Source organism: Trachypithecus francoisi, unplaced genomic scaffold (genome assembly GCF_009764315.1).
Source record: "Trachypithecus francoisi isolate TF-2019V2 unplaced genomic scaffold, Tfra_2.0 Contig00885, whole genome shotgun sequence".
In the NCBI taxonomy this organism is placed as follows: Eukaryota; Metazoa; Chordata; class Mammalia; order Primates; family Cercopithecidae; genus Trachypithecus; species Trachypithecus francoisi.
The window spans coordinates 1-16,248 of record NW_022680967.1 but is presented as its reverse complement, the minus strand read 5'-3'; the positions used below and the strand labels follow the sequence as shown (position 1 = coordinate 16,248).

Here is a 16,248-nt window from a genome sequence, read left to right as displayed (position 1 = left end):
CAGCACTTTGGGAGGCCGAGGTGGGTGGATCACTTGAGATCATGAGTTCAAGCCAGCCTGGCCAACAAGGTGAACCCCTGTCTCTACTAAAAATACAAAAATTAGCCAGGTGTGGTGGTGTGAACCTGTAGTCCCAGCTACTTGAGAGACTGAGGCAGGAGTATGGCTTGAACCTGGGAGGCAGAGGTTGCAGAAAGGTGAGATCACACCACTGTACTCCAGCCTGGCAACAGAACAAGACTCTGTCTCAAAAAAAAAAAAAAGAAAGAAATGGAATGGTCAATTAGCTGGGTGGTGGTGTACACCTGTAGTCCCAGCTACTCATGAGGCTGAGACAGGAGAATTGCTTGAACCTGGGAGGCGGAGGTTGCAGTGAGCCGAGATCACACCACTGCACTCCAGCCTGGGGCAGCAGAGTAAGACTCTGTCTCAAAAAAAAAAAAAAAAAGAGAGAAATGGAATGATCAAAGACCGAGGACACACAGCCACAAAAATCAGACCAGGAACATTACTTTATGGATATGCAAATTAAAGCCAACATTTAAGTGACAGCCAAAAGATAGTTTTTAAAAACACTTAAAAGTGTATCTTAATGAGAAGGCAGGAGCAAGGATATCTAAACAAAGGGAACAGTAGGATTGCAGATAACCCAACAGAACACCACTTTGCTACACTACTTTCTGTGCTGCTTTTCAGTCCAAAAGTCACTTCCTTCCAATCGTGAGATTAGGGAAGTCATTTACAAACAAAAACCAACAATATCGCCATTATAGTTCAGACTAGATCTTAGACAGGGTCAGCCAGGCATGGTAGCTCATGCCTGTAATCCCAGCACTTTGGGAGGCTGAGGTGGGTGGATCACTTGAGCTCATGAGTTTGAGAAAAGGCCGGCCAACATGGCGAAACCCTATCTCTACTAAAAATACAAAAATGAGCTGGGTGTGGTGGCGTGTGTCTGTAATCCTAGCTATTTGGGAGGCTGAGACAGGAGAATCACTTGAACCAGGGAGTTGGAGATTGCAGTAAGCCAAGATGGCGCCACTGCACTCCAGCCTGGCAACAGGGCAAGACCCTGTCTCAAAAAATAAAAAACAACTTAGGGTCAAGCAATAATTCCTAAGGAAGGTAGGTTACATAGTTGGGGCTGCTTGTAGATTATTATATAACATACAGACAAAGCTTGAGAGATATGTGGAAATAAGGAACAGAGGAAAGAAAAAGTTGAAAATGAAGTCCTTGAGCATTTTCATCAGTCACAATTACCGCTGTGTCAATATTACTGTATATGAGGAACTTAGAGAACAACAATCTGCTAGAAGCAAGCATGTGCAGAGTTCTACTGTTATCCTAAATTCCTTTGGACAGTATTAATAACTAAATCCAACAAACAAAAAGGGTATCTCCTCCACTATAAAATGAGAGGACTAAACTAGATGATCTCTAAGGTTTCTTCCAATACCGTGATTCTAGTCTAGAGAAACACCAGCCTGCTTGAGAGAGGAAGGTGAGAGAAGGGAGAAATTCAGAAAGGAAGGAAACAAAAAACTGTGGGGTATGCTTAATAATAACTGGATAATGAAAAAAAACTGTATGCCAAATCCCAAGTCGTGTGTAACAAACTGCACATACATCTCTGAACCTAAAATAAAAGTTAAAATATTTTAAAAAGAGAGAAACATCAATCCTTAATATTAACTAAATAGGAAAATACCAGCTTCATAGGCAAAGGTTCTCTTTGACTCACCTGCAATAAGTTGCTTTATTAACCGTATCTTCAGAAGAATCAGATCCTAAAAAATTTCCCCCCAAAAAAATAAATAAAAGATTTCTTAATTAAAAGGGTTAAACAAAAAATGTACTTGTTGAAAAACAGATATTCAACTAGAAATATTTATTGAGCATCTAGTATATGGCAGGTACAATGCTAGTTAAGCCAGTGTGTAATACAGAGAAGTGGTTAAAAACACGGGCTTGGCCAGGCACAGTGGCTCTCACCTATAATCCCAGCACTTCAGGAGGCCGAGATGGGTGGATTATTTGAGGTTAGGAGTTCGAGACCAGCCTGGCCAGCAAGGTGAGACCCTGTTCCTACTGAAAACAAAAACAAAAACAAAAACAAAAAGCACAGGCTCTGATGTCTAACTTCCTAGGTTTGAATCATGGCTCAGCCACTTACTAGGTTTACTACCTTGGAAAAATTTCATAACCTCTCTGTGCCTTAATTCCCTCATCTGTAAAATAAGTATAATAGAAACAGTCTCAGAGGTCTGACATGCATCTAAATGAGTTATACAAGAAAAACACAATAGTGCCTGGAATATAGTTAAGTGCTCCTAAATATTAACTACTATAACTATTTTTACAATGCCAGTTGTCTAGGAATTTATGATCGTAAGGGGGAAAACAGTAAGTGTTATGATAAACAGATGGTGGTGCCTGGGAGCTCAAAAGACAGCTACCATTTTTAATTATAAATATATTCTAAAACAAAAACCGAATTAGAGAGCCCAGTTTGAATTCTGAGCTCAGCAGCTCTTCTTTTTTTTTTTTTTTTGAGATGGGGTCTTGCTCTGTCACCCAGGTTGGAGTGCAGTGGCATGATCATAGCTCACTACAGCCGCAAACCCCTGGATTCAATCTACCCACTCAACTATGCCTCCTGAGTAGCTGGGACTACAGATATACACCACCACACCCAGCTAATTAAAAAAAAAAAATTTTTTTTTTAGCAATGAGGTCTTGCTATGTTGCCCAGGCTGGTCTCAAACTCCAGGCTTCAAGCAATCCTCTGCCACTGCTGAGATGACAGGTGTTAGATACTATGCTGGCCTCAACTCTTCTTTTTATAAGCTTAAAAAAATTTATTATTAAAAAACAAAAAAAATTTTTTTTTTGAGATGGAGTCTCACTCTATTGCCCAGGCTGGAGTGCAGAGACATGGTGTTGGCTCATTGCAACCTCCGCCATCCTGGTTCAAGCAATTCTCCTGCCTCAGCCTCCTGAGTAGCTGGGATTACATGCGTGCACCACCACACCCAGCTAATTTTTTTTTTTTTTTTTTGTATTTTTAGTAAAGAAGGGTTTTACCATGTTACCCAGGCTGGTCTTGAACTCTGACCTCAGGTGGTCTACCTGCCTCAGCCTCCCAAAGTGTTGGGATTACAGGCATGAGCCACTGCACTGGCCAAAATGTATTATTCTTGGCCGGGCGTGGTGGCTCAAGCCTGTAATCCCAGCACTTTGGGAGGCCGAGACGGGCGGATCACAAGGTCAGGAGATCGAGACCATCCTGGCTAACATGGTGAAACCCCGTCTCTACTAAAAAATACAAAAAACTAGCCGGGCGAGGTGGCGGGCGCCTGTAGTCCCAGCTACTCGGGAGGCTGAGGCAGGAGAATGGCGTAAACCCGGGAGGCGGAGCTTGCAGTGAGCTGAGATTCGGCCACTGCGCTCCAGCCTGGGCTACAGAGCGAGACTCCGTCTCAAAAAAAAAAAAAAAAAAAAAAGAAAATGTATTATTATTTTAAAAATAGAGACAGGGTTTCCCTGTGTTGGCCAGGCTGGTCTTAAACTCCCGGACTCAACCAGTTCTTCTGCCTCGGCCTTCCAAAGTGTTAGGATTAATAGGCATGAGCCATCCTGCCCAGCCAAGATACAGCTCTTTTATTTTTATTTATTTATTTATTTTTGAGACCGAGTTTCACTCTTGTCGCCCAGGCTGGAGTGCAATGGTGCGATCTTGGCTCACCGCAACCTCTGCCTCCTGAGTTTAAGTGATTCTCCTGCCTCAGCCTCCCGAGTAGCTGGGATTACAGGCATGTGCCACCACCCCGGCTAATTTTGTATTTTTTTTTTTTTTAGTAGAGACAGGGTTTCTCCACGTTGGTCAGGCTGGTCTTGAACTCCTGACCTCAGGTGATCCACCTGCCTCGGCCTCCCAAAGTGCTGGGATTACAGGCATGAGCCACCATGCCCGACAATTCAGCTCTTCTTAAAAGGCTTCCTCATCTAGTACAGTTTATCTTGGAACTAAATACTGTAGTAATCCATCATGTTTTTTCTTATTGCTACTCTCCATCTTTCCAAAACATATTTACACATATTTAAAACCAGATATTCTTTCTTTTGCTCCCTTTTTTTTTTCAGATGGAGTTTCGCTCTTCTTGCCCAGGTTGGAGTGCAATGTTGCAATCTCAGCTCACCTCAACCTCCGCCTCCCGGGTTCAAGTGATTCTCCTGCCTCAGCCTCCCGAGTAGCTGAGATTATAGGCATGTGCCACCACACCTGGCTAATTTTGTATTTTTTCGTAGAGACAGGATTTCTCCACGTTGGCTGGTCTGGTCTCGAATTCCCAGCTTCAGGTGATCCACCTGCCTCGGCCTCCCAAAGTGGTGGGATTACAGGCATCAGCCATCGTGCCCAGCCTCTTTTGCTCCCTTTTTAAAGTAAGATGCTTCAAGGTGGGAACTGCATCTTTTACATTATTTGTAACTCACCATAGGGCTCATAAAATTCACTTCCCAAAGTTGCCTATCACAAATATAAAGTATGACCAAGATTTCTGGCAAAACGATAACATAAGCAATCCAGCAATTATTATTAAATACTTAAGAAATCTGAGACCCTTACCCAGTTCAATGCAGACAGACTTCTTTTGAGGTTGTATCCGCTGCTTTGTCCTCAGAGTTCTCACAATTCCAAAGTTAGAGAGTGGGACACTGAGACTGGTTTCCTGCTAAACAGTATGGTAAAGAACGGTCAAGCAATTGTTGGCCGGTTCTGTGCTTTTCCTCCTGAAGAGAAACTTGACACCATGGACAAAATAAATTGACCATCACCAGTCAGCTAACATGTATCATGCCTGGAAAAAATGCCCAGAAATTTACACACTAAAATCTCTGAGGTTGGGAGTGGTAGCTCATGCCCATAATCACAGCACTTTGGGAGGCTGGGGCAGGAGGATTGATTAAGGGCACGAGTTCAAGACCAGAGTAAGCAACAGAGTGAGACCCAGTCTCTACAAATAATAGTAGTAGTAATAAAAAAATGTCTGGGATACGTGTGATTTGAATATTTTTTCTTTCTGTTGTCTTAAATTTTTCAAAACTGATTATGTATTGTTTGTGTGATTTTTTGAAGTATTAATATAGCATATTTTGAAGCTGATACTTGATATACATTCCAATCACATCTGATAATGTTTTTTTGGGGGGAGGGGACAGAGTCCTGCTCTGTCACCCAGGCTGGAGTGCAGTGGTGCAAACTCACCTCACTGCAACCTCTGCCTCCCGAGTTCAAGAGATTCTCCTGCCTTAGCCTCTTGAGTAACTGGGACTACAAGCACGTGCCACTATGCCTGGCTAATTTTTGTGTATATATATATATATTTTTGCTGTTGTTGTTTTGAGACAGAGTCTTGCTCTGTTGCCAGGCTGGAGTGCAGTGGCATGATCTTGGCAGACTGCAACCTCCGCCTCCCGGGTTCAACTGATTCTCCTGCCTCAGCCTCCCGAGTAGCTGGGACTACAGGCGTGCACCACCATGCCTAGTTAATTTTTGTATTTTTAGTAGAGATGGGGTTTCGGCCAGGCTGGTCTCAAACTCCTGACCTCAGGTGATCTGCCCACCTTGGCCTCCCAAAGCACTGGGATTACAGCCATGAGCCAACCGTGCCCAGCCAATAACATTTTTAAAAAGGATAAATCATGACAATAAAACCCCAGCACTCCTAAGAACACTTAGTATAGGAACTAAAAGCCCAACATTACTTTTTTTTCTTCCTTTTAGGCCTTTCTGTATCTTTTGAAAAATGAAGGCTGGTACTATAAGAACTACTTTTATTTTATTTGTATTTTTTTAGACAGTCTTGCTCTGTAGCCTAGGCTGGAGCATGGTGGCGTGATCTCGGTTCACTGCAACCTCTGTCTCCTGAGTTCAAGAGATCCTCCCACCTCAGCCTCCCAAGGAGCTGGGACTACACACGTACGCCACCATGCCTGGCTAATTTTTGTATTTTTTGTAGAGATGGGGTTTTGCCACATTGCCCAGGCTGGTCTTGAACTCCTGAACTCAAGAGATCCACCCGTCTTGGCCTCCCAAAGTGCTGGGATTACAGGCATGAGCCACGGTGCCCAGCCAGAACACTTACTTTTTTTTCTTTTTTGAGACAGAGTCTCACTGTCGCCCAGGCTGGATTGCAGTAGCGTGATCTCGGCTCGCTGCAACCTCCGGGTCCTAGGTTCAAGCAATTCTCGTGTATTTTTAGTAGAGACGGGGTTTCACCGTGTTCGCTAGGCTGGTCTCAAACTCCTGACCTCAAATGATCTGCCCGCCTCAGCCTCCCAAAGTGCTGGGATTAAAGGTGCAAGCTACTACGCCCAGCCCCAGAATGAATACTTTTTTTTTTTTTTTTTTTTTTAGACGGAGTCTTGCTTTGTTGCCCAGGTGGGAGTATAGTGGCGCGATCTTGGCTCACTGCAAGCTCCGCCTCCCGGGTTCATGCCATTCTCCTGACTCAGCCTCCCGAGTAGCTGGGACTACAGGCACCTGCCACCACGCCCGGCTAATTTTTTGCATTTTTTTTTTTTTTTTTTGAGACGGAGTCTCGCTCTGTAGCCCAGGCTGGAGTGCAGTGGCCGGATCTCAGCTCACTGCAAGCTCCACCTCCCGGGTTTACGCCATTCTCCTGCCTCAGCCTCCCGAGTAGCTGGGACTACAGGCGCCCGCCACCTCGCCTGGCTAGTTTTTTGTATTTTTTTTAGTAGAGACGGGGTTTCACCGTTTTAGCCAGGACAGTCTTGATCTCCTGACCTCGTGATCCGCCCGTCTCGGCCTCCCAAAGTGCTGGGATTACAGGCTTGAGCCACTGCGCCCGGCCAATTTTTTGTATTTTTAGTAGAGACGGGGTTTCACCGTTAGTCAGGATGGTCTGGATCCCCTGACCTCTTGATCTGCCCGCCTCGGCCTCCCAAAGTGCTGGGATTACAGGCGTGAGCCACCGCTCCCGGCCATGAATACTTTTTAAGATCTCCATCATTCATGCACATGTAAGTAACAACAGAGCAAATCACTACACTGTCTTTAACAATTACACCTTTTAAGTGGAAGGAATTTTCTCTTTTTTTTTTTTGAGACGGAGTCTCGATCTGTAACCCAGGCTGGAGTGCTGTGATGCAATCTTGGCTCACTGCAAGCTCCGCCTCCCAGGTTCACACCATTCTCTTGCCTCAGCCTCCAGAGTAGCTGGGACTACAGGCGCCCGCCACCACGCCCGGCTAATTTTTTTGTATTTTTAGTAGAGACGGGGTTTCACCGTGTTAGCCTGGATGGTCTTCATCTCCTGACCTCGTGATCCGTCGGCGTCAGCCTCCCAAAGTGCTGGGATTACAGGCGTGAAGGTTTTTTTTTTTTTTTTTTTTTTTTGAGACGGAGTCTCGCTCTGTTGCCAGGCTGCAGTGAGTGGCGGGATCTCCACTCGCTGCAACCTCTGACTCTCGAGTTCAAGTGATTCTCCTGCCTGAGCCTTTGGAGTAGCTGGGATTACAGGCATGTGCCACCACGCCCAGCTAATTGTTGTATTCTTAGTAGAGACGGGGTTTCACCATGTTGGCCAGGATGGTCTCGATCTCCTGACTTCGTGATCAGCCGCCTAGGCCGCCCAAATTGCAGGTATGAGCCACTACGCCTGGCCAGGTTTTTTTTTTTTTTTTTTTTTTTTTTGCAACTAGGTCTTGCTTTGTCGCCGCGCAGTGGAGTGATCATAGCTCACAATAGTCTACATCTCCTGGACACAAGTGATCCTCCTGTCTCAGCTTCCCAAGTAGCTGCGACTACAGGCACACACCACCATGCCCGGATAATTTAAATACACTTTTAAAATAGACAAGGACGGCCGGGCGCGGTGGCTCAAGCCTGTAATCCCAGCACTTTGGGAGGTGGAGACGGGCGGATCACGAGGTCAGGAGATCGAGACCATCCTGGCTAATACGGTGAAACCCCGTCTCTACTAAAAATACAAAAAAAAAAACTAGCCGGGCGAGGTGGCGGGCGCCTGTAGTCCCAGCTACTCGGGAGGCTGAGGCAGGAGAATGGCGGAAACCCGGGAGGCGGAGCTTGCAGTGAGCTGAGATCTGGCCACTGCACTCCAGTCCAGGCGACAGAGCGAGACTTCGCCTCAAAAAAAAAAAAATAAAAAAATAAAAAAATAAAATAAAATAGACAAGGACTTGCTATATTGGCCAAACTGGTCTTGAACTCCTGAGCTCAGGCAATCCTCAAGCCTCCCAGTGCTGGGATTATAGGCGTGAGCCACGGCACCTCGCTTTTTTTTTTTTTTAAATTGTAGAGGGCCGGGCGCGGGGGCTCAAGCCTGTAATCCCAGCACTTTGGGAGGCCGAGACGGGCGGATCACGAGGTCAGGAGATCGAGACCATCCTGGCTAACATGATGAAACCCCGTCTCTACTAAAAATACAAAAATTAGCCAGGTGAGGTGGCGGGCGCCTGTCGTCCTAGCTACTGGGGAGGCTGAGGCAGGAGAATGGCGTGAACCCGGGAGGCGGAGCTTGCAGTGAGCTGAGATCCGGCCATTGCACTTCAGCCTGGGCGACAGAGCGAGACTCCGTCTCAAAAAAAAAAAAAAAAAAAAAAATTGTAGAGACAGTGTCTCACTGTGTTGCCCACACTGGGCTCAAAGGACCTCCTACCTCAGCCTCCCAAAGTGTTGGGATTACAGTCATGAGCCATAGCACCCAGCTGAAGTAATTTCCAAATGCTTAAAAATATCAGTGAACTTATAGCTATTTTAGATAAGCATCACAGAGCAGATAAAGCTCCAAAGCAAGGAAGGGCCTATAAGAGCTCTCTTTTTTGGCTGGATGTGGTGGCTCATGCCTGTAATCCCAGCACTTTGAGAGGCCAAGGTGGGTGGATCACCTGAGGTCAGGAGTTCAAGACCAGCCTGACCAATATGGTGAAACCCCATCTCTACTAAAATTAGGAAAATTAGCCAGGTCTGGTGGCATGCCTCTGTGGTCCCAGCTACTCAGGAGGCTGAGGCAGGAGAATCGCTTGAACCTGGGAGGCAGAGGTTGCAGTGAGCTGACATCGTGTCACTGCACTCCAGCCTGGGCACCTGGGCGACAGAGTGAGACTCTGTCTCAAAAAAAAAAAAAAAATCTGTCTTTTTGGTGTATCTGATGGGGATTTTGCTATGTTGCCTCGGGTGGTCTCAAACCTGGGCTCAAGTGATCCTCCCATTTCAGCCTCCCAAGTAGCTAGGATTATAGGTGCATCCACCTCACCTGGCTGTAAGGTCTCTCTCTTGATCATACCAGGTACCCTGACCTTCTCTGAACTCTAACTGATTAGAACACTTGTCTAACCACTGAATATACCATCTTTCCTTCTTCATTAACTTTTTATATAAATCTATGAGCATCTAGCACATATACTAACATATTCACAATGCTCAATAAAGAGATGGTGCCAGAATAAATGAAAACGGGTTTACCGGCCAGGCACAGTGGCTCACACCTGTAATCCCAGCATTTTGGGTGGCCGAGGTGGGTGGATCACCTGAGGTTAGGAGTTCGAGACCAGCCTGGCCAACATGATGAAACCCCGTCTCTACTAAAAATACAAAAATTAGCTGGGCATAGTGGCGCATGCCTGTAATCCCAGCTACTAGGGGGGCTGAGGCAGGAGGACTGCTTCCAGCCTGGGCCACAGGGCAAGACTCCGTCTCAAAAAAAAGAAGAAGAAAACAAATGGTTTTACCAAGGAAGGATTTTCGGGTTCACTCTGTAGAAGTCTTTTGGCACGGTTTCTGTAGCCCATACTTTGGATGAGAGAAACTTCATCCTTTAGATGTTCAGGAGAGTTATTTTCCTTTTTTGCAAAATTATAACTGTTTGCAACTGTAAATTACAAGGGAAAACATTATGTTTGCAGTTAGAGAAAAATGTATGAATTATAATCAAAGAAACCAAGAGAAATCCTATGTATGCTCTTTGTTGTGTTAAGACAATGCATTAAGGTTATCTGTGCTTTTTTTAAAAATCAAATTTTAAAAAATCAACTGGAAATTTTACTCCTAGGAAACAAAAACAAATACAAGATCATCAAAGTTACTAAGAGTCCTTGTTTTCCACCTTAACACTAAGAAATCTGCCTATCAATACTGTATTTCACTAAAGCTAAGACACCAACAATGTAAGCTGCACTATTATTTTCTGTATCACTAAGAAAGCAAGCACTCAAATTAAACAAATGACACACCATCAATAGTAAAATGCTCCCAATTTCAGAGATGTTAAGATGTGAAAAACGTGCACCTTACAATTGATAAAATAAGGTGTGAGACCAGTTGAGAGTAATTTTTTTAAAACAGATTACAGTGAAGGGTGGCCTGCCCCTCCACACCTGTGGGTGTTTCTCGTTAGGTGGAACGAGAGACTTGAGAAAAGAAATAAGACATAGAGACAAAGTATAGAGAAAGAAAAGTGGGGCCCAGGGGACCAGCGCTCAGCATACAGAGGACCCAGGCCGGCACCGGTCTCTGAGTTCCCTTAGTATTTATTGATAATTATCTTTACCATAAAAAAGATAAGGGAGTGGCTGGACAATAGGATCATTGTAAGCAGGAAATCAGCAATAAGACATATGAACAAAAATCCCTGTGACGTGAATAAGTTTAAAGGAAAATGCTGTGCCTTGAGATGCATATGCAAACTCTCCATAAACCTTTTAGCAGCATTGTTCCAGCAAGTCCCACCTTATTCCTAAAGGTGGTTTTCTCCTTGCTCAGTAAACAAAGCATACAACCGGTTTTACATGGAGATGTTCCATTGCCCAGGGACGGGCAGGAGACAAATGCTTTTCTCTTACTTGAGATTAAGAGAATGGTGATGACCTTTAACCAGCAAGCAGCCTTTAGGCACTTGTTTAACAAAGCACATCCTGCACAGCCCAAAATCCATTAAACCTTGAGTCACCACAGCACACGTCTCTTGCAAGGACAAGGTTGGGGGTAGGGTCACAGATTAACAGCATCTCAAATACAGAACAAAATGGAGTCTCTTATGTCTACTTCCTTCTATATAGACACAGTAACAGGCTGATCTCTCTTTCTTTTCCCCACATTACAGATACAGAACTAAAATTAACCTAGACTAAAAGGTCTTATCACGTCACAGAAAGTAACTGTGCAAACTTCCTGAGTTTTCATGGACAGTACTTGAGTGTCATTCGTGGGATATTCAACACTTACACTGCAAACCTGTGTCAAGCTGAAAAGCATGAATGATTTTCAATAGCTCTTCAACAAGTTGACTAAATCTTGTACTTTCTTGTAGGCTTCTGAAATTAAATTGTTTGAGAAACACACTCAGCAAGTGATTATCAACCTTTTAAAGACACTAAAATAAGAAAAGACATGTAAACAAATAAAAATAAGATGCAGCAACAGTAGAAAACCTCTATAATCAATACATCACTGACATCTGTAAAAACTGTGTGACAGTGATATAGTAACTTTTTGTCATTCATTTAAGCCTACCAAATGCCTAAAATTATGTGACATAATACTGTTCTAAATCCACAGGAGATATAATCCATTGCATAGAAAACTAGAGTACTTTTTTTTTTCTTTAAATTTAGAGACAGGGTCTTGCTCTATTGCCCAGGCTAGCATGCAATGCCACAGTCATAGCTCACTGCAGCCTCAAACTTCTGTACTCAAGCTATCCTCCCACTACAGCCTCCCAAGTAGCTAGGACTATGGGCATATGCCACCATGTATGTTTATTTACTTATTTTTGTTGGTAGTGATGGGGTCTCACTATGTTGCCCAGGCTGATCTCAAACTCCTGGCCTCAAGCAATCATCCCACCTCAGCCTCCTAGAGTGCTAGGGTTATAGGCATAAGCAATTACATCCTGCTGAGCTTATTGTTCTTAACATCTGAACCCTGCCCAATCCCTCACTGTTAGTTCTGCTTCTCAAGGATTTCTGTCAAATTATGATTACATTTCTTTGAAAACACATAGATAACAATGTCCAAAGGGAGATCTGGGTTTAGTAAAGTGGAATTAAAACATAATTCATTCATTCCTTTAAGCATCTGAGTGCCTACTATGCACCAAATTACGAAAAACAGTGTTGAGACAAAGTTACTACTCTCACAGAATTTACATTGTAGCAGAAGAGATACACAATATAAAAATACATTGTGTTTGTGTAAATAATTAGATAGAAATAAACACACACCTGTAACCCCATCACTTTGGGAGGCCAAGGTGGGCAGATAATCTGAGCTCTGAAGTTACCAGCCTGGGCAACATGGTAATACCTCATGTCTACAAAAAATACAAAAATTGGCCTGACATGGTAGCATGCGCCTGTAGTCCCAGCTACTTGGGAGGCTAAGGCAGGAGGAGGCTTGAGGCAGAGGCTGCAGTGAGCCAAGATCATGCCCCTACACTCCAGCCTCAGTGACAGAGCAAGACCCTGTCTTGAAAAAAAAAAAAAAAAAAAGGCTGGGTGTGGTGGCTCACATCTGTAATCTCAACACTCTGGGAGGCCGAGGTGGGCGGATCATGAGGTCAGCAGATCGAGAACATCCTGGCTAACACGGTGAAACTTCGTCTCTACTAAAAATACAAAAAATTAGCCGGGCGTGATGGTGGGTGCCTGTAATCCTAGCTTCTCAGGAGGCTGAGGCAGAATGGCGTGAACCCAGGAGGCACAGCTTGCAGTGAGCCGAGATCGTGCCACTGCACTCTAGCCTGGGAAATAGAGTGAGACTCCGACTCAAAAAAAAAAAAAAAAAAAAAAAAAAAAAAAGAAAAGAAAAGAAAAGGAAGCACAATGAAAAAATAAAAACAAGATTAGCAGACATGGGGGCACAGCCATACAGCCCTACTTTACGTAAGTCTGCAAGTTTTTACAGTATTTAGAAGCATTAGAGAAAGGTAGTAAGTTTCTAATTCTTGTATAAGACAGATGTCCCATAAAACTTTCAGGAAAGTAACTTTGGAAATAATTTACTATCTGCTAAAAACTCTTTTATAAATTTTTCTACTGATGAATGGTTTTATAGGAACACTAGCTATGTTATTAATAATTTCTACTTTTTCCTACTGTTGTTGCTTCCAACCTAGCATCATTACCAAATTATATACCTTTTGGTTATATCATTCTTACACAAAGGACACTGTGAAGGCCCTTTCTTCTGGTTGAGAAGTTTCAGCATGCAAAATCTATAATTATAAAGAAAGAAAGAACAATTTAAGTTACTTCCTTTTGTAGAGAGATTACTCAAAAGGCAAATAGCCACGAAAAGATAATCTCACAAGTGCCCTTAAGAGCCATTTAAAAAGTAATGGCAGGCCGGGCGCGGTGGCTCAAGCCTGTAATCCCAGCACTTTGGGAGGCCGAGACGGGCGGATCACGAGGTCAGGAGATCGAGACCATCCTGGCTAACACGGTGAAACCCCGTCTCTACTAAAAAAAAAAAATACAAAAACTAGCCGGGCGAGGTGGCGGTGCCTGTAGTCCCAGCTACTCGGGAGGCTGAGGCAGGAGAATGGCGTAAACCCGGGAGGCGGAGCTTGCAGTGAGCTGAGATCCGGCCACTGCACTCAAGCCCGGGCGACAGAGCGAGACTCCGCCTCAAAAAAAAAAAAAAATAAAATAAAATAAAATAAAATAAAATAAAAAGTAATGGCAGGTGAATTACAAGCTATAGTTTCCTAATTGTTTTTAGATGCCGCATAAGCAAAAACCTAAACTACATAAGCAATGATCTATGAAAACTGAACTTATATGCATATGGCTTACCGTTATGATCACATAAAACTTAATATGGCATATTTAATGATATATTCATTATTTCATGTTGCATAATCAAATATAAATGGTAAGTAGTTCATGTAAGATGCTTATAATTAGTTTAAAATCTCAACACCTCACCACAAAGCTACAGTAATCAAGACAGTGTGGTAATAGCATAATAGACACATACATCAATAAAATAGAATTGACAGTACAGAAATAAACTCATACATACATCTGTGATCAAGTAATTTTCAACAATAATAAATATCAGACGATTTTTATATTCTTAGTTTTTTTTTTGAGACAGGGTCTCGCTCTATCACCCAGGCTGAAGGGTAGTGACACAATCTCGGCTCACTGCAGGCCCAAGGAATTCTCGAACCTCAGCCTCCTGAGTAGCTGAGATTACAGACATGTACCACCACACCAAGCTAATTTTTTGTATTTTTAGTTATACCATGTTGGCCAGGCTAGTCTTGAACTCCTGGCCTCAAATTGATCCACCTGCCTTGGCCTCCCAGAGTGCTGGGATTACAGGCATGAACCACCGTGCCCAGGCCATAGATGATTAAATGGGAAAATAATCATCTACATGTAAAAGAATGAAGTTATACTCCTGGCCGGGCACAGTGGCTCACACCTGTAATCCCAGCACTTTGGAAGACTGAAGCGGGCAGATCACCTGAGGTCAGGAGTTCGAGATCAGCCTGGGCAACACAGTGAAACACCCTCTCTACTAAAAATACAAAATTAGCTGGGCGTGGTGGCACATACCTGTAATCCCAGCTACTCGGGAGGCTGAGGCAGGAGAATCGCTTGAACCTGGGAGGCGGAGGATGCAGTGAGCCAAAATCGTGCCATTGCACTCCAGCCTGGGCAACGAGAGTAAATCTCTGTCACACACACACACACACACACACAAAAGAATGAAGTTATACTCCTATCTCACACCAAATAACAAAAGTTAACTCAAAGTGGATCATAGACCAGAAGTAGAGAGAGTAATGGTGATGATAATTAAAAGCAGCGATTCACTCATACAACCAATATTTACTATGTCTAGTACTATTATAGATGGAGGGGATTCAATAGAAAAGCAAAATAAGATCCTGCAAAATAAAACATAAAGGACATAATATACTGGTGAAGGGGGTGACTAGGTAGGGAGTAAATAGCAGACACTGACAATGAAGAGACCCAGGAAAGAAAAGATTAAGGGGCTAAAAAAAAAGTCACTGGGGCCGCGCACAGTGGTCCACACCTGTAATCCCAGCACTTTAGGAGGTGGGTGAATCACTTGAGGCCAGGAGTTTAAGGCCAGCCTGGCCAATGTGGTGAAACCCTGTCTCTATTAAATATACAAAAATTAGCTGGCTGTGGTGGTGGTACACCTACAGGTGTAGGACTCCTTGGGAGGAGGCTACACCTCCTTGGGAGGCTGAGGCATGAGAATCATTTGAACCTGGGAGGTGGGAGTTACAGTGAGCCAATATTGCACCACTGCACCCCAGCCTGGGCGACAGAGTGAGACTCTGCCTCAAAAAAAAAAAAAAAAAAAAAAAGGCATTGGGAATTGTGAGAGAAGACACATAGAGAATATTTTTTACTAGCCAGGTAATTTAACATTTATTACCCTCTCTTGGCCGGGTGCAGTGGCTCAGGTCTGCAATCCCAGGAGGCCGAGGAAGGCAGATCACTTGAGGCCAAGAGTTTGAGACCACCCTGGCCAATGTGGTAAAACCCCATCTCTACTAAAAGTACAAAAAAATTAGCCAGGCATGGTGAGCACACGCCTGAATCCCAGCTACTTGGGAGGCTGAGGCATGAGAATCACTGAAACCCAGGAAGGCGGAGGTTGCAGTGAGCTGGGAGAGTGCCACTGTACTCCACCCTGGGCAACAGAGGAAGACTCTATCTCAAAAAAAAAAAAAAGGCCAGGCATGGTGGCTCACCCCTGTAATCCCAACACTTGGGAGAGACCAGCTTGACCAACACGGAGAAACCCCGTCTCTACTAAAAATACAAAATTAGCCGGGCATGGTGGCATGTGCCTATAATCCTGGCTACTCTGGAGGTTGAGGCAAGAGAATCTCAGATCACACCACTGCACTCCAGCCTGCACTCCAGCCTGGGCAAAAAGAGCGAAACTCCATCTCAAAAACAAACAAACAAACAAACAAAAAAACCAACTCTCTTTCTTTCTTTCTATAGTCTTGAACTCCTGACCTCAAGTGATCCGCCTGCTTTAGCCTCCCAAAGTGCTGGGATTACAGGTGTGAGCCATTGCGCCGGGCTACATTTTATTTTTATACAGATGTGGTTTCGCTATATTGCCCAGTCTGGTCTCAAATTCCTAGCCTCAAGTGATCCTCCCGCCTTGGCATCCCAAAGTGCTGGGATTACAGGCATGAG

At 44.0% G+C, this 16,248-nt stretch overlaps 1 protein-coding gene across 3 annotated transcripts in view; it reads right to left on the bottom strand.

Annotated features, from left to right (window-relative positions):
* Positions 1-13,258, bottom strand: part of LOC117089756 (breast cancer type 1 susceptibility protein homolog) — a 48,622-nt gene extending 35,364 nt beyond the window's left edge. For 2 of the 3 annotated variants that reach the window (XM_033221297.1, XM_033221314.1), the window contains exons 1-5: positions 13,182-13,258; positions 11,270-11,358; positions 9,778-9,917; positions 4,631-4,736; positions 1,745-1,790 (exon numbers count right to left, since the gene is read on the bottom strand). In XM_033221297.1, the coding sequence (XP_033077188.1) occupies positions 1,745-1,790; positions 4,631-4,736; positions 9,778-9,917; positions 11,270-11,358; positions 13,182-13,252 (452 nt within the window). In that variant the 5' untranslated portion in view covers positions 13,253-13,258. The remainder of the gene's footprint in view (positions 1-1,744; positions 1,791-4,630; positions 4,737-9,777; positions 9,918-11,269; positions 11,359-13,181) is intronic. The other variant, XM_033221305.1, reaches the window with a different exon arrangement.
* Positions 13,259-16,248: the final 2,990 nt, after the last annotated feature.